Here is a 17,887-nt window from a genome sequence, read left to right as displayed (position 1 = left end):
TTTCGATAAGAACATTTCTCAGTAATTAAGGATCGTCTCACGGGCCATATAAATTTGTCGGTCCTGAGGTTACGCGCGACAATTGTCAACTGCTTGGCCCGACGGGCGAGCGGAAGAGATAAGGGGAAGAAAATAGCCGGAGCTCTTGAGAATTACTGCGAAAGTACAGTACGATGTCATGTACGCTGGTATCATTTCCACAGCTTTCCACGCGTGCACACATAAGGTCGAAATTATTATAATTAAAACCGTACCAATCTTACCGTTATAACTAGAGTTACTTCTGCGATTTTCAACCTTTATGCGTTATGAGTAAGGCTGAAAATCGTATAACCGTCTAGGCAACTTCCGTCCAGAGAATGACACAGTATATATATGTCGCCGACTGTACCTAGTAATTCAGAACACTGAACACGTGATCAAAGTGATAAGACGTTCGGTATAAAAGGAGCGGCGTCTGTCGGCCGCGTCATAAGGCGCTCACCATGACACGTAGAGTGGTAGCGCTCACCATGGCACGTAGATTGATAGCGTACGTGATTCGCATAGTACTGTGCAGTTTTGACGAAGCACTGAACGACGAAATAAAGAGATTAGTCAAACAGATAGTGCATTATTTATTCGAGTGGATACGTAATTTAGGGCTATTGAACATCGTCAACGTATTCCTCACATTACTACCAACCTATATAACTAACTCATTGCTGATCTCTGATTTCGTCGACATACGAGCTAATAGCACCAGTGCGGCTGACACTATGCCAGATCGTTAGCTATTAGAAAATACAATATCGGGGGATATTTAACTTTCGAAATCAAAGAAATCAAAGATGATTTGATTTCGAAGGTTACAGGCTGACCGAAGTAAGGCGACTTACTTCGGTCAGCCTGTCCGTCCATAGAATATATCTCCCGATATATGCCACTCCTACCAATTAAATAATTAATTTTTCAGAGAAAAATTAATTGTTTAATTAGTTAACTTTTCTCAGAGGCAAGAGGGCGATTGCGAACGCTCGCACAGCCCTCGTTCTTTCAGTGTAAAGAACGCGCGAAGAGCGAAATGACCTTGAACGCAGAATTGGCAGCTGTTTGCGGGCTTTTAAGGCAGCAGTTTCGATCTTTCAGCTCCACTCCTAGCGAGATGACTCCTAAACTATGCTAAGAAGAGAACAATCAAAGAAAACCGATGAATTTATTTTTTTCTCGAATATAACTTCTAGGTTTGTATACTCGCAAAAGTTTCTGAAGTTTCGAATCGCAATCGCTCATAGCAGAAATACCATACCTTAAATATATATCACTTCTCGACTCTTTTCCAGATTACAGTATTATTTCCTGGCATTGTGACGCACCTATCGCTGCGTAAAGCCGACTCAGCGTCCTGTTGACGCGAGGATAAGAAAAATTCAACGTATTCTGCTATTCGTGGTTATCTATCGGCGATAAAATTCGCAACAAGGATAGCGCAAAACGATCGATGGAACTGCGTATTACAGATTTTTCCACAACCTTCGACTGTGAACCGGCCAATCGCGAGATCGTTCGTATCTTTCGAGAGCCTGCCGCTTGTTTTTAGCACAAAGAGATAAAAAGATTTATGGAATTTTTTAGTAATGTCCATTATATTATCATTCTTTCAGATTAACCAAGAATATATCGAATGGCACAAGGGCACAAGAAGAAAATAATATGGATCATTATCCATTTCGCCTTCAGTGAGCTTTTCGAGATGAATCTCTCTGTATTCCCATATACATCGTGCCGATCTCCTTATTAACTTTTTAGCTATGAGGAAAACTTCAGATGACAAGCTGCTTTCGCTGTACGCGAAACAACAGTTGCAAGTCAGTCATTGCGATGCGTCACGAAAATCAGTGCTGAGCATATGGTAGAAATAATATTCGATATATTCGAAGGTGAATTGTTCGAAGCTTTAAACTCTATTCGAAGATTCGAAATATCAAAGCTGTTAATAGAACTATTTTTGGAGAGTGCAACAAAATACTGTGCAATTGGAGCATCAGTTTAATTCAGATAACATTAAAACGCCGTAAAGACGTCTTTTAGACATACGCGTGTTTGGGTATTTTTAATTCAATTCTGAGGTTTTTATTTGTCTAATTTAAAATAAAGTTAATGAAGAAAGTAATAAACAACAAATTTCATTAACTTTATTTGAAAATAAATGCAAATTTTGCCACAATATAAACCAGCATGATGTGATGCAAGAAAAAATTATATTACGATTATAAACTCGTTATTAAAGCTTTCATACGAAAATTTTTTTAGATTTTCATACAATCCGGAACAATATAAAAATATGTATTTCCCTCAACGACCCGGATTGCCCACGGAAGATGCTGAATTCAACATTGCCGACGGAGGGTTAAGAAACATCCTGTATACACTCCGGTAATACAGTTAGTTTCATATACGTTCCTTGAAATATATATGATACAATTATGAAACGTTATGAAAAACTATGAAAATACTGTTGAACGAAAGGCGGAAGAAATATTTAGATTGAATTAAATGTTTCATCGTGGGCAGCCATAAACATAAGTATTTACTTCAAGCAGTATTTTTTAAATGTAGAGCAGATACGAGGGTTGATCCAGAAATAAGGTTCCCATCAATTTTACAAATAGACAATATTGTTTATTCTCATAGAAATTTATATCGTTGGAAAGATGAAACTTTGCTCTATTTTTCTACATAATCGCCATCTTTTTCTACGCATTTTGTAGACGGTGCTCCAATTTCTGTATCCCAATGTCTTGAACTCCGCCGCCAACCCGTTGAGGAAGCGTTTCACCTCTTCTTTGACTTCAAGGGTAAGGGGATACTGCTGATCGATTTCATGGAACGCATTTTTGAGTTGATTGTTGTCCCACGTTCCATGAAATCGATCAGCAGTATCCCCTTACCCTTGAAGTCAAAGAAGAGGTGAAACGCTTCCTCAACGGGTTGACGGCGGAGTTCTACGACATTGGGATACAGAAATTGGAGCACCGTCTACAAAAATGCGTAGAAAAAGATGACGATTATGTAGAAAAATAGAGCAAAGTTTCATCTTTCCAACGATGTAAATTTCTATGAGAATAAACAATGTTGTCTATTTGTAAAATTGATGGGAACCTTATTTCTGGATCAATCCTCGTATAATGATACATGATTATATATAGACATATATGTAGTCAAAATTCATATATAGTCATTTTTTCCCGGGCACGCTCTTCGCAAATGAGCGTCAACTTTCTGTCGTTAATTTCAGTCAATCATTAAAATACAGTTTGTTTTTATGAAAATTAGTGTACATATAAAAAATTCCTTGAACTGGCCGCGCTGGTCGAGAAATGTACGCATACTAAAGCGTGAGAATCTCACGTGTGTACATTTCAATATGTATGTAAATTTCTTGAACTAGTGCAGCCGGTTCAGCTGAAAAGAAAACAGACCACCGGTTCGTCGAACAATAACATCGGACAGATGTGAGGATCTCGAAACAAAATCGCTCGCTCGTTCACGGGTTAACGGCACACGAATAATGCGGCGCGCATAACAGCAGGCCGATAAAGCCGCGCTCGTGTGTATGTGTTTTCCGCTCGGCGGCGCGACAAAATTGCGCTGCGATTTTACAATGCAACGGCGCGTGTTGGGTCGCTAAACACCCGCGCTAATTCATTCAGCTCTTTCCTTGAGCCACATAATATTCAAGAAGCGAACTTTTTACCTCGCATTCCTGCCGAGTTGCTCACACACACACACATCAGCGCGTGCTGTTATTCGCGCGCCCACGTGAGCAACGTACAATTGCAATCGCATCGTATAAACTAACGGGGAACGCTCGATTGTCGGCGTCGAATACCGCGGGAGGGTCCGACATTCAGTTTCCTATGACCGGGCTCCTCGTTATAAACGCACTCTCCTTCCTGCTTCTGCAGTCGATAAGACGAGACAAAGAGCCTGAAAGTAGAATAGATTCGTGAACACCGTGAAAATAGCATAGGAATATTCTATAAATGTTCTATGAATATTTGCTACGAACATTTGTACAGAATATGAATTGAAAACACTGCTACGGGTTCATAATATGTTCTTATCTGGGAAAAATTAATTATATGTGAATGTTGTCTCTATATGCCCATGTATATAATCATATTTAATTATATATTCCCTACCGGAAAAAATGTTGTTATACGAATATAATTGAAGTAAATGCTTATGTTTATACGGCTGCCCACGATGTAAACACTTAATCGAATCAAACTACTTTTCCCGTTTTTCATTCGATAATATTTTTAGGCAAGTATATGTGTCATGGGAGTAAAAGATGCACGAAAATATTTGCACACGCAGATCTCAGTTTTAAATTAACAGTCACAGGATGGTTGCAGGTTTTTTTTTAACACGTTTCGGAACACAAAAAATACGACGAAGCGAACCTATGATTCACGAACATGCGCAATACATAGTCGGACAGCTGTAAAAATTACACATGTAATTTTGATATGTACAAACCTAATTTTGACAGCTGTCTAACCGTCTATTGCACATATTCGTGAATCAGAGGTTCGCTTCGTCGTATTTTTTGCGTGAAATACGTAGGAAAAAAACTGTTGCAACCGTCCCGTAATCAACTGTATTCAGGATTGTCTTTTTTCTTCTTTTTTTAATCAGATCAATGCATTGCGCAGTAAATAAAGTTTACGGATGTTCTAAGAACGTTCTTTTCTATTACGACCATATGAATTTCTGCTTATAATATATTCCACGTATATTCGCAGAATATCCGATTCGAATATTCTGTAATTAAGAATATTCGTATTTCATAAGAATATTCATCGAATATTTTGCGCTATCTGAGCAAATCGCTTGTCGAGTTCGCGCTTGGAAAAGAGAGAACGCTACGGGAAATCGCGATCGAATGCGTTTCCGCCAATGCGCGACATTGAAAGCTCAGACGAAACGTCGGCGGCGCAGTAATACTCGCCGCGGCGATGCGTTACGTCGACGCACACGTCACGGAGTATTTTCAGTCGGAACTATCGGATGAGAACGAAGAGCACGGAACGCGAACTCGATCCTGCGTGGGGCGCACGGAATATCATTAATTATTAGTGTCCCAGATACACGCGCGTGTGTGCGTGTATCTGCGGCCGAACGGTAAACATGTCAGCGTCGATTTACGTCACTCCGTGACTGGACCGATCGTGAGTCACGATTATTATTTTAATGAAACGCGGTACAGAGAACTTCACCCTTTCGATCGGCTTCACGACGTTCCCGTCGCTCGTGGAAAACGCGCGCTTATACTGTTCTGCATCGGCCGATCAACTCCGGTGACACGTTCACGCTTAATAGCGACGCGATTCGCCTTTGCACGTTGAGAAAAAGATTTCTTCAAATTTAATGAATTTTATTACATCCAAACAAATTTCATCATTAGCATGTTCCAAAGAAACTAAATGTTTCGATTAATAAGTACGATTGTTAGGCCAAAATTGGGTTTCCCGGACCAAAGGTTCGGTTTTCAGAAGCGAAAATGAAAAAAATCGCTTGGTCTCAGAGAACTAAATTTTGGTTCTCACAACTCAAACATTAGTTAGAGCATATCCTAAACAGATTTCATTTGAGTCAACTAAACGGATTTTTCATTGTGCAATGTCACAATTTCGACAATTACGGATCTTGTCGTCCAAACGCCTCGTACGACCAAATTTGTTCCCCCTGTAAATCGATCACCGTCTAATTACCTTCGTTCGACCGTATCGAAGATTATCAGCCGGATTATCTACCACAGGTGTGTCGTCACTGTGTAAATACGCAACAAGACCGATGTACGATAATTCAAGTACAAAAAATTGCAATTTGTCGTTGGTATATCCGCGCGCGCGCCCGTCAGGTTTACGCGAGAGCTCAATTTAAATCGGTCACAGGGTAAAACGGCGTCGTGTAACGTTCCTCACAGCGCGAAGTCCATCGAGCCGCCGACGATGAAGACGTGCGCACTTAGGGGCGCGAATATTTCCGCCGAAGAGAGCCAGACGGACCTCGCATTCTTGCGCAATCTTGAGCAGAAAAACGCGCCCATCTGGCGCGGAAGCGCTGCAGCAGAAGATACGCACCATCGGGAACCAACCCGTATTCTGCGCAGCAGGCGAGAATTGGTTCGTATCCAATTCTCGTGTGAGCGAATATCGTTATTGCGCCGTAGCTCTAATCGCAGAACATATCGGGTCAGAGTAATCATCACGTGGCAACCGCGACAATCAGCGTGTGTATTCGTGTGTGCGAGCTGCGTCATTGTCTAGAGAGGGCTCGAGAGAGAGCGACGCGGCGGGGCGATGTGTGCGCGATGAAAAATCGACTTCTTAAAATCCGGCGGCGAGAAGTCTCCAGCGAGAAACGTTATCCGGCTTCCTTTCGCGATCTACGATCGACGATTACTCGAGAAAGCGCTTCGCAATCGACGCCTGGCGATCACGAATCAATCGATCGACCGATCTCGAGGAAAGTCCAACGTTCCTGTTGTTCTTGTTATCGTTTATTACGTAAACGAGAAAAGAAGTCTTCCCCTTAGAACAAAAATATATAATTAGTTGTATTTATTTGTATTATAAAGAGAACAGAAAAAAGAGAACAATGATAATGAATTAGAAGTGTTCAAGATAAAAATTAGAGGGGCATTAGGATAAGAGACTAAGTATAGTATAGCTTTGACAATATTATAATATGGATTAAAAAAGAAAAAAATAATATTATTGGACATCGCATTGGCCAATATGCGCAAACATTGCGCTGAATTTTCCATACAATGTGTGATGTTGCTGGTAATTGTTTGGCAATAATAAAACCAGACGAGTCGGCGAATAATTTCATTGATGATGTAATGATAAAGAATTAAATAATAATGAAAAAAAAACATGATGCAACGCGACATACGACATTGAGTGTTCAGCGAGCGACGAGAAAAATCGTCGTTCTTTGTTCGCGCGTTCTCAAACTACGGCTGGCGAGTAAAAATTGCACGAGTCAACTGTCGTGCGATTTGCAATCGCAATCGTTTACAAGTTTACGTCAATGCTCGTCAACGTAAATGTCGGCATTTTAATTTCGCGGCGACGCACGAGTATATTATTCGCGCAACGAATTGCATAAGCTAACGTGCAACGTACATACTTTGCGTTAACTTTGTGATTTTGGCAACTACTTCTACGTGCCGGACTGTCTGTAACGTAACATGGCGAAACGATTGCCTCGCGCCAATCGAAGCCGCACAACCGCTTGTACGTCGCTCAAGGTCTTTCGAAATAGTCGCTGAGAGACGTACAGAAGAAAATGTGAGAGAGAGAGGGAAAGGGGAGGAGATATGAAAGAGATGGAATTACCCAATAGATTTTCCCATCGTCAACACAGCATCCGCACTGACTTGATGGTCGAATGGGTTTAGTCGAGACTAGCGTGCTTTCTCTTTTCTCAGCTTTTGTTTCTCAACAACGCTCGGTAGAACGTCCTTCGAAAATATTCTCCTTGTGATCATTTTGTAACAATAACTGGGACACTTGCAACAACGACATAATAATTAATCGGTGATACCGATCTCGCGACTTTCCTGCATTTCATATTCTACTTTGTTCGCGTGTCGTACCTCTGCTTTGTGTTTCCGAATATCTCGGAAGATGCATTCAGATAGGATTCTTTGTCCTAAGATAGAGAGAAACTTCGACTCTGTTCCATTTTATCTTGTAGATGACTAAATGTGTTTATTAGTAAACATTACATCTTAACTGTGATAAAACATACACAAAGATTCACATTCTAGTGATATACAATGAAAAAGAAAACACAAAAATGTTAATAAAACGAGCAAGTTAGAGTCTAACGCCGATGTGGTAGAGAATGTATCGTCAAATTTTGTTATAACATAATTAATTCGAAAATTCGTATATTTCGCAACAATAAATTTCCACCTGTCACGATGCAAACAAAAGAGTCCTATTAAAGATTTGAGAATTATAATTCAATTGAAATAATTATTAAAATTTATGATTGAATTAATAATTGAATAATTATATGATTTTAACCAATAATTACAATTTTCTACGATAACACGAAATTACTCGCTTCAATATATAATTCTGAGATTCCAAAAGATTAAGAAGAAAGAACTCGATTCCTTTACCTCGTATTTAAATTCAATACTGCGGCAATGTTTAACGTCGCTTCCGCGAATTAACTCGTATAGGATTTCACAGATACGATATCCGCTGTTGATCGTGACGTCACGGTGGGCGATGAAGGACAAGGTTTTTACAATGATTTGCCTATACGATGCGCCTGCTCATTGTGAATGTCCCGGGCAGACCGGATTGTATAGTAACAAATCACGATGAGCATGACTTCTTCGACCAATAGGGCGTACAGGACGTAACCTTTTCCCTTGACCTCGAATCTTTGATTTCCGAACGACCAGTTGCAGTAAACTTCAATTTTCCCCAGAGACGTACCTCGACGATTGTTTCCATCGGCAGGAAGCAACTGTGTACTTTCCGCTCGCGTAAACACAGTGCCGCCAGTATTTGATCCAATCCTATTTACAACAGTGTTTTACGTCGCTTCCTCGTGCTTTATCTCGTCCCGCTGTTTTAAGCGATATTCCTCGCTGTCGATCGTGACATCACGACCGGCCGATGGACAACGTGACCATAAAGCGATTTGCAATACACATGAACCTGCTCATTATGAATGTACTGCAAGCATGCTGCATATGTAAAATATGTTGTGTTAACTTGAACACATTTCACGTGTCTCAAACGTCTACTCAAATTCTTGCGTTAATTTAACACAAAATGAATATGTTGAAAAGTGACACAAATATTATGTCAAAGATTAACACAAAATTAATACATTAAAATACGACATTGAAATATAAGATATGTTATCTTAATATTTACACACGTTGAATATTGATATAATAAAAAATGTTGAGATAACATAAACACAATGTGTTGAATTAACATACGGGTGTGTTAAAAATTTAACGCACGAAAATTCTCACAAGGACCGACTTTAACGCAAGTACAAAATGTTTTTTACCGTGTATGTGCAAATTATTCCTACAATGGGCAATTGTATAAAGGAGCGAGACCTTATTCCTTGTGGCATCGAGTCCAGTTCGATTTTAGAACGACCGTTTTAGTAAACTCCGATCAATTTTGCCAAGAGAAGCGACGCAGTGTGATTATTTGCATTATGAAGAGGCAACTGTGCATATTTTCCTCATGCAAACACAGCGCCGACTAGAACTTGATCCTGTTTACAGCAGTATTTCACGCCGTTTCCATGCTTCACCAGTGCGTCAACTGGTGTTTCAAGAAGGCGATATTCGCTGTTAATCGTGACGTCACGAGCGATCGATGGAGGACGTTCCATGAAATGATTCGAGCATTAGACGTGTCTGCTCATTGTGACCGTCTCGAGCAAGCTGCAGACAATACTTAATCATTTCCACGATGAACCACAAATTCCTCGACCAATTGTGTCGAGGCGTGACCTCCATTCTTGTGAGACCTCGAGTCTTCCTCGTTGATCTCCGATCGACCGCTGTGATAAACTTCAATTCTTAACGAGATGCGCTAAAAAAAAAAGAAACAAAGAGATGAACAAGCAATTACGCGTACAAATGATTTAAAAAATTCCTTTGTTAGACTCGAATGTTGAAATGTCCTTGTTGTTCGGTAATCGAATAATAATAATGACATGTTTACAACACCGAGATCTTCGAAATATGTCGCAACTGATAACACGGCAATCGTTTCACCATACGCGCGTATGGGATCGTAAACAAAGAGAAAGGAAATAACGGAAGTTTTGAAGACTCAAATGTGTTTTGTATACGCAATCGATGTTTTAATTCAACCACCGTTTATTCTTTCGTTTGAGAATGTTCAACGACCGAACGGCCTTAAACTAAATTCGTTGAAATCAACCGTCGATTAAACACGATAATTGATTAAAAAATAATGAATCATTCGCGATCCTGTATGACACATATACTCTCTTCGTCTTCTTCCTTTTCCGGAATGAAAACCGTCATTTTGGAAAAAAATATTATTTTCGTCTACAGAACACGCAGACGTCCTTGGATCAAATTTCTCCCTCTAGAATGTCTAGGACATTTTATCTTTTACTGTATGGACTTTTTAAAATTTTCGTATTTTTCCCATTTTTTTCCGAGCCTTAGAAAAAAACGATAAAAAGTCTGTTTTTTTTTTCGAAATTTTCCGGAGTTTTTTAGCCTTTCCCCTTAGCTTTTCCCATTTTTTTCCGAGCCTTCGGAACATAGTAGTACTGTTCTACTCTGTCATCATACGGGGAACCGTTATTCATCGGATTGAGGGAACAGAATTACCGTTCAAATCATCTCCCGTCGAAAATAATCGCGATTGCACAACGCGGTATCAATTGTAATCGACAGATCAACGATAGCGACTTAGCGCAAAGGATTCGAACTTCGAGCGCGAAGGCACAGATGACGCCGAGCGTGTATTATCCATATTGATTCGCGCGAGAAGGCAAATAAAGAGAGATACAGAGATAGAGAGAGAGAGAGAGAGAGAAAATTTGATGATAAACGGAAAACGTGCCCGCGCGGGCGCGCTTATCAGCGCGATAGAATCGCGTCCTTGCAATTATGCCTCATTAGAGGACTCAGGTGACGGATACCGCGACGCGGCAGAGAGACAGCATCGCGCGGCTGGCAAACGAAATGAGGGAAGGGGGAGAGGCAGGAAGAGAGGTTAGGAGGGAGGTTAGAGCGGATCGGCGAACGTATATAACCTTCCGCTCGGCTCCCATCTATCAGTTCTACCTCAACTTCGGATACGTGACTTCCGGAAAGCTCCCGCGGAGGAATAGTTTTTGTTTGTTTGGGACTCGTTGTATGGGTAAGTGTCGAGGGGGGAAGGCCATGGTGGGACAGTCGGTGATTGTCCACGTTTAGTGGGCGGTGTCTTGGGCAGGCTCTAGATCGACGCGCGCTAGATCGAGCGCCGTCCGTTTCGCTCCGGGAGAATCCCTCACCTTCCTCTCTGTCATCGTCGTCTCTGCCTCCTCCTCTCGTCGGGCTCTCTCCCGCACGGGAATTCCCACGCACGTATTTTTTCCACCGAGTCATTGATCTCACCGCCATGACTCATCGGCGAATGACACCACCCACGTAAAGGAGAGGCAATAACGCGCTAACTGGGATGTGACAGCGCGCGCAGCTTATCGAGCGACGTCGCCTCTACGGCGAGCGTAAACGGGAAATTGCGCACTTTATCGATGATCCTTCCTCCCAGGATCTCGTTTGTCTCCCGTGTCTCGGGGAAATTGCGCATGACAATTCTCTACTCCGTGTTTCCCGTTGTTGGCCTTTATGACGCAACGGTCGCGTAACGACGCGCGCGCGCGCGCGCGAGAGAGAGAGAAGGAGGGAGGGAGGGAAAAAAAGAGAGCGATCATCTTTCAAAGGAATGCCTGCTCGCGAATTTTTGCGTGGAATAATTGCGAATGCCATTGACGCCGGGAAGTCCGTGTGAAAGCACGCTAACGGATAACGAACGCCGATCCATCTCTCCTCTATCTTTCGGAGCGCCTCGATCCGACGACGCAATGCGGTGGCGTGCGATTTAGCGCGAAAACTGCGTCGCAAAAAAGGACGAGAGAGAAAGAGAAAGGAAGAGGGGGAGAGAGAGAGAGAGACGTGACGACGAAGGTCGCAGTAGACACGTGGCAAGAGCGCTACACTATCTGTTTGGTCGTGTATTGATTCACCACGCGCCTTGCGGTGTCACCCCGGGCATCGTGTGTACACGCCGCCATGTTGGATACCGAGCCGACGACAAGTCCGATCCGCCTCTCCGCATTCATCTCGCAGATTTTGTCTTACGGCACCGTGCTGATCCGTGTACTCAAATAGCAGTGGACTCACGGTAATCGTGGCCTCTCGCGCGGATATTTTTGTTTTCTTCACCCGCTCGCGAGCCGACGCTATCGAGAGAATCGCCGTCCTTGCGGCTCAAGTCGCGCAGTGTCAAGGCAGCGAGTTATGTCACGATCGATGTGTTACGTGTGCCGCCGGACTCTTTATCGCTGATTATCACGCTCCTCGAATTGAAGTGTCCTTTGTTCTCGTGTCTTATCGCACGGTTATATCATATCGAAGAGATACACTGAAGAATCCCCGGTTTTTTCTGTTAGGAGTCCAAGTGCGCCTCCAGCCCGCCTTGCTCAGTCCTGTTCTTCCGTTTCTTCTTGCTTGTTTGCGTACAATATTGAAATATACAAGCTCTTGTTGTATTTTCAACACATAAGCATTGTGGAAGTAGGACTGAAACGGTGGGATCTACAGATCTTAGCAGAATGGCTAACTTGTACTTTCAAGATGTATTTTCATCTCCGATCTTTGCTCAAATTTTCTTTTTAACTTTTCGATCACAAACAGGACAGCTTTTTAATTTAAGAAACAAGACGATCATTGTGCGTCATGTAGAAACAAAGACCTTGAACCGATGAGTCAACCATTCTGCTGAGGTTCTAACGCGAAACATTGCAATTTATCCACGAGAGTATGTACATTTAATAAAATATTCAATATCTATTCTGTGTTGCTTCTTCGCAGTGGGAAATAACGTTCTTTTTCTTGTAATGTTTAGAGCAAGAGAAGAGTAGAAAACACGGAGAGAGCCCTGTAGAGCCGATAAGCAGCTGCAGGGACGAACATGGCTTTGTGCCAACAGTTGGCCGCTGGGGCAGCGAATGGCCAAGTTGACTCGAGACGGCAAAGACATGGTGCCAGCCACAGGGGCAGGCACGCGGGCCCTGGATCAGGGGTTCTCCGCTACCCCTGCCGGTTTGGGCCCATTACGCGTCACCAGTCCTGACCGTTTACACGGTCGAACAATATGAGGAACTAGCGGGCAGCGTTGAACTTGAAACGCAACGTTTATTGCGTGAGCATCGCTATAACACTGTTGGCAATTTCCTCAGGTATGTACAGCGTCTGTTATTTGCCGCCTGTTTATTCAAGTGTGCTCTGTGAACATTACTCTGCGACGTAACGCGCAATATCCGCCAACAGGTTCTATAAGGACTACTCTACAAGTGGAGAAAGTGTGCTTGAACGTTTCTACCGCAAATACCAGCCGCTAATAACAGACGAACATTACACCTGCGTCGGCCTTGGATTCGAGCTGTTACGCCGGTTAACGGATTTGGACGAGCGATATCCAGGATTGGCGAGTAGTCTCTACTTGACATCATGTGAGGAGGTGAGTTTGAGGTCTTCTCTCTTCAATGGAATCGTCAATACGTAGGATCAATGAGAAAGATGAGCACATACCTTGGTTCTTTCTATTACAGACGATTGGCGATATCGCCAGCTACGTCGGCGGTCCACCGGCGGCCGACAGCGGCGAGAAGGAGCATGTATTAGTGTGCCTGAAGATCAAGATTGGCGAACGTTGCGGCTTCATGCTGCTCGATCCCGGTTACCACATAGCTCGCGTTGTCACTGTGATGGCCGATAAATTGTACCCTCATACCGGCTGGTTCACGCAAGTCGACGAGCCGAACTGCAGGAAAACGTACAATTACTGTCTATGTGCCGACGATCCCGACTATATCGAGTGGCATGAGAGGGTGACTCGACCTGGTGCCTTGGAGACGACGCAAGTCGCTCTCATTTATGTGGCGAGGCCATATTTAACTGCCATTGATGTTACCGAACGTAGAAACTTGGTTTATAACCATAAGAGCCTCATAGCCAGAGATACTAAGGGCCACACTACCGCTGGTATATATTTTCCTGTTGTACTGGACCGCGACAACGCGCAAACCTTCACGATTTTCCATCAGACCACTACCAACAGGAAGAAACGTGTTAAAATGGAATTCAAGAAATTTTACTGCACATCGGAGGTAAGACGAGAAAACTCTTGGCAACCTCAAGGCCTGTTGTGCAAATAAATCATAGGTCGGAATGTAGTCGACGGATCAATGAGAGAATTTATTTTTCAAAAACGAATTTTTCTCATCGGACCGTCCGCTGCATTGCGACGATGACGTACGACGTATTGTGTAACAGGTTTTAACGATCCACGCTATCGAGACGACAAAACGATATCTCGTTCGTCTCGGCAGACGTAGTTATGCCGAATAAAATAGAAGGATCAATTTTGTTTGTCGTTTCACAGATACGTCTTAACGCCGAGGAAATGGAAATTATCACGGAATGTGCCCGACAGCTCAACATTCCGGAGGATAACCTGACGAGTATGATTTGTGCTCTCGCCACCGTCATGAGCGACACGTCATTCGTGGCGCAGTTGTTGACCATCAACAAGCGTATCAACACCTTAGCAGAGGCAAATTAACAAAAATCAAGCAAAGACCCAGCATGGTGTCGATACAACATTACGTTTCATGATTTCTTTTGCCGGCTTTCCTCTTACGTTCTCTTCCTTTTATTAAACTATCGTAGATATGCTTTTTTTTTACGTTTCATAAGTTCGTCTCGTATTTTACGAAGTGCTCGTAAAGTATTTTCAAAAAAAAGTTTCGCTGCCACTTAGTATCGCATTTTGCGTGTGCAATTCAATGAAAACATTAACAGATCGAAATGGCGCGTTACAGTATGCGTTTCAACACGTGTGCGTCAATTTCAACACGTTGAACCGCCGTGTTGATTTCCGCCGAGGAGCTTTCGAAAGACGGAAGTTGTTTTGTCCAGTTGTCTCGTCATTGTCGCGTCATTCAACGTATTGAGGGTGATCCTTTTAAAAACATTCGCTTTTTATCTAGGCATGCACACGGCAATTCCGATTGTCAACCGTTTTATATGGCCTACACTTGAAAATTTACATAAACGCTTTTTAAACTTTAGTCTCGCAGTTTATGCAGTTTACGTTCGTTTTTATGGTAATGTATAACTAGATCGGTATGATAATATTTTCATTGAGTAATCTCGAAACTAAAATTATATAGACCACTATTTGTGTAGGAAAGACTTTGACTAAAATCGTATTAGTACAAGGGATAATTTGTTCCATCATTCTTATTTAGAATAAATATATCTATATCTATATATGTGTGTGTGTTTTTCAGTTGTTAAAACGGAAAATTAACGACCTCATTTGAATAAAACAATTATTTGACGGGCAAAGAGCCTTCGTATCGTTCAATAAATACCCCATACCTCTCGATGAGCGTGCAACATGTGTCGCCCTTGTTTTCAAACGATGGAACACACATTTGTCAACCGTCAGCAAATGCGCCAATTGGTCGAAGTTGATCACGCAAAAAACAGTCGCAATTCGGAATACTTTTGAAATCATTGATCATTTATTGCCTTTATATACATTAGACTTCTGATTATTGTTATACGATATTTGAAACTAACATAAACTGACGCAAGCGGATATAGTACATGTCTGTGATTATATAAGTCTTTAAGATCTCTCAGAGTACATTTTTTATATCAATTTAAGGATACAATTTGCTACTTGCCACTGCAGAAACTATCCAACGAAATATACACTTATAACTGTTCAGTAACGTTACATCATAGAGAATTATTATATACCTGTTGTACCTCGTATAACATTATAGAAGATAAGATGTATCTGAATGAGAAACAAAATAAATTAATGCAGTTCGCTTTGATTAAGGCTCCCTGTTTCCTTGCAGCGACCATAGTCAGAAACGAGAAAAAGTATGCTCAAAATTCTTACCGGAGGACGTTAAACCGAAAGAATATATTCACAAAATGACACTTGCGATTGATCGAGCACGTTTGTAACATACGACTTATCGTCTCTTATTATTTTGTCACATTAATTTAGAAGAAAAAAAGCAAGTTTTCGGAATATTTTTAATATCCTCCATCGATCACAAGAGTGTCACCTTATAGACACATCCTTTTATTTTCATTGTATTTCAAAAAGATTTCAAAAGAATATTGTGCACTGCGTTTTTTCGCTTCCGACGTTTTCGATCAAGCCAGCCGACCGTGACAAGGAACCAGGAATCTTAAATGATAAAAATTTATATCTTGCTACTTTAGAAACTCATTTTTATATTTGTAAATATCGATATATATATATTATGTATATAACACCGCGCGAACTTAAAATCTACAAAGATATATATCTATATATTTAAATACGTATTTATATATAAAATATAACAACTTATTGCGTTACTCAAAGAATTTTGCGGTATTAGCTTTAATTACGCGTATTAAGTTGCATTCGAGAATCCACACTGTGTGCACACAGTGTGGATTCCCGAACACAACTTTAAATGATCACATGTGTGCGTGAATGTAACGATATTTTCTCACCGGAGCAAAAATAATTTAGAAAAGAAAAAAGAGAATTTTTTGTTTGTAGAGAAAATATTAGTAATCACGCATACAATACTGACTGTTTATGTGAAATGAGGAGGATTTAAAACATTTTTCTTATTAGGTAAGGTCCGTAATAGAGGCAAAATAAGATATATTGCAGTTAGTAACTGGAGATACTCTAATCGCCACTATTGGACACTGCGCGACTTATATCTACTTGGCTTTTTTACTAGGAATATAGACTACCGACGGTTCCTCTGATGCTTCACGCTTTCGAGATTCAGGCGTGGAAGGTGGTACTTCCGTACTTGAACTTTTACCTTTCCCCTTCCCTTTTCTTTTCGGAGATTCTGCAGTTTCCGTTGTAGCTTCCCTGTAAATACGCGACAAATTAATTAAACACAATGACACTTTTACGTAACATAGACATTAGATCTAAGTGGGAAGCTAAGCTATCGTAAAATTACTGATGGTATTACCGTAGATTTGTAGAACTTTTAGAAGGGAAAAGAAAAGAGTGAAAGAGAGAAGACACACACCGATCCATACAAAATAAGCATGCACTTGCCTTATATAATGATCATGTGAAATTGCTATTTTCGCTTTTGCAATTGTCGATAGATAAATTAAAAAAAAAGGAGAGAGAGAGAGAGAAAGAAAGAATCTAAAAGCTAGGGTAAAAGCAGTATCGCATAACGATTTATCCAAATTGAGAAAAGAGAATGATAGTAATAATAATGAGTAATAATAATAAATTACATCTCCGTCAATATGAATTGTGACTGATTTTTACGTGAAAACCTAATACAACGATAATGCGTGAACTAGCTGGTATGCTTAATGTATGTACATATTAATATCGACCAACGTCAACTGATATCACCGTCAAATTGAAGTGAGAGCAATTAATACTGTTCTGTAACTCGAAGGTAAAGAAATACAAAAAATCCGCATCAACATCTCTAATAACATGTTGGTGTTTTGAAACCATTCGCGTTACTCACTCTCATTCCAATCTGCCAATGTGTGCCTATCATTTAGAGAAGAGACCCTTACACAGTATCATTAGCTAGAGAACGTTAACTAGAAGCGTTCGCAATCACAGATAAGTCCAGGAAGTAAAATTGCAACGAACAGAACAAAATAACGAATAACGGAGTGACGCAACGTACTTACGTCGCGCAAGTGTCACTGCTGTGTACTATGCTTTTAGCTTATTAATATTTGCGCCTGTACCTGCAATACACAAGATGGTATATTCTATACCAATCTCTCAGCATGTGTTCGCGGTATCGCGTGAGCCATAGCGTAACTTTGCGTATGATTACGAAATCAGAGTACGTGTGTAGACACGCACATCGTTAGAAAAATTATAATAAAATAATCGTAAAATAATAGCGATGTTATCTTGATGTTAAATAATCAGAATCTTGCGCTTCATTGCAGCGATAAATAAATAAATAAATAAATAAATAAATAAATAAATAAATA

The 17,887-nt window shown here is 41.1% G+C and overlaps 2 protein-coding genes and 1 long non-coding RNA gene across 7 annotated transcripts in view; 1 reads left to right on the top strand and 2 right to left on the bottom strand.

The window, feature by feature from the left end:
• Nucleotides 1–3,164: 3,164 nt before the first annotated feature.
• LOC106747716 lies at nt 3,165–8,888 on the bottom strand. Of its 3 annotated transcripts, none has more exons than XR_001374677.1 (4): nt 7,655–8,888; nt 7,395–7,567; nt 4,052–6,581; nt 3,165–3,969 (listed from the first exon to the last, which is right to left on the bottom strand). It is a non-coding gene; the product is annotated as an uncharacterized LOC106747716 (long non-coding RNA). The 3 variants fall into 3 exon arrangements; XR_001374678.1 differs by having other exon boundaries at nt 5,760–6,581; XR_001374676.1 differs by having other exon boundaries at nt 3,165–6,581.
• Nucleotides 8,889–12,820: 3,932 nt separating this feature from the next.
• Nucleotides 12,821–15,711, top strand: LOC106747570 (the record flags this gene model as incomplete). The annotated part of the gene is made up of 4 exons (XM_014625208.1): nt 12,821–13,038; nt 13,130–13,319; nt 13,411–13,968; nt 14,244–15,711. Coding segments are annotated over 4 exons (1,146 nt in total), but the record flags the coding sequence as incomplete, so codon positions are not given.
• The window catches only part of LOC106747715 (myeloid leukemia factor), a 6,448-nt gene continuing 3,520 nt past the window's right edge, over nt 14,960–17,887 (bottom strand). For 2 of the 3 annotated variants that reach the window (XM_014625524.1, XM_014625526.1), the window contains one exon: nt 14,960–16,769. In XM_014625524.1, coding sequence (XP_014481010.1) covers nt 16,610–16,769 — 160 coding nt within the window. In that variant the 3' untranslated portion in view covers nt 14,960–16,609. Of the gene's footprint in view, nt 16,770–17,572; nt 17,633–17,887 lie in introns of all 3 variants that reach the window. The other variant, XM_014625527.1, reaches the window with a different exon arrangement.

Source organism: Dinoponera quadriceps, unplaced genomic scaffold, assembly GCF_001313825.1.
Source record: "Dinoponera quadriceps isolate SergipeBrazil2010 unplaced genomic scaffold, ASM131382v1 scaffold1395, whole genome shotgun sequence".
NCBI lineage: Eukaryota > Metazoa > Arthropoda > Insecta > Hymenoptera > Formicidae > Dinoponera > Dinoponera quadriceps.
Note: the sequence above shows the minus strand (reverse complement) of the source record. Positions and strands in the feature narration are given on the sequence as shown.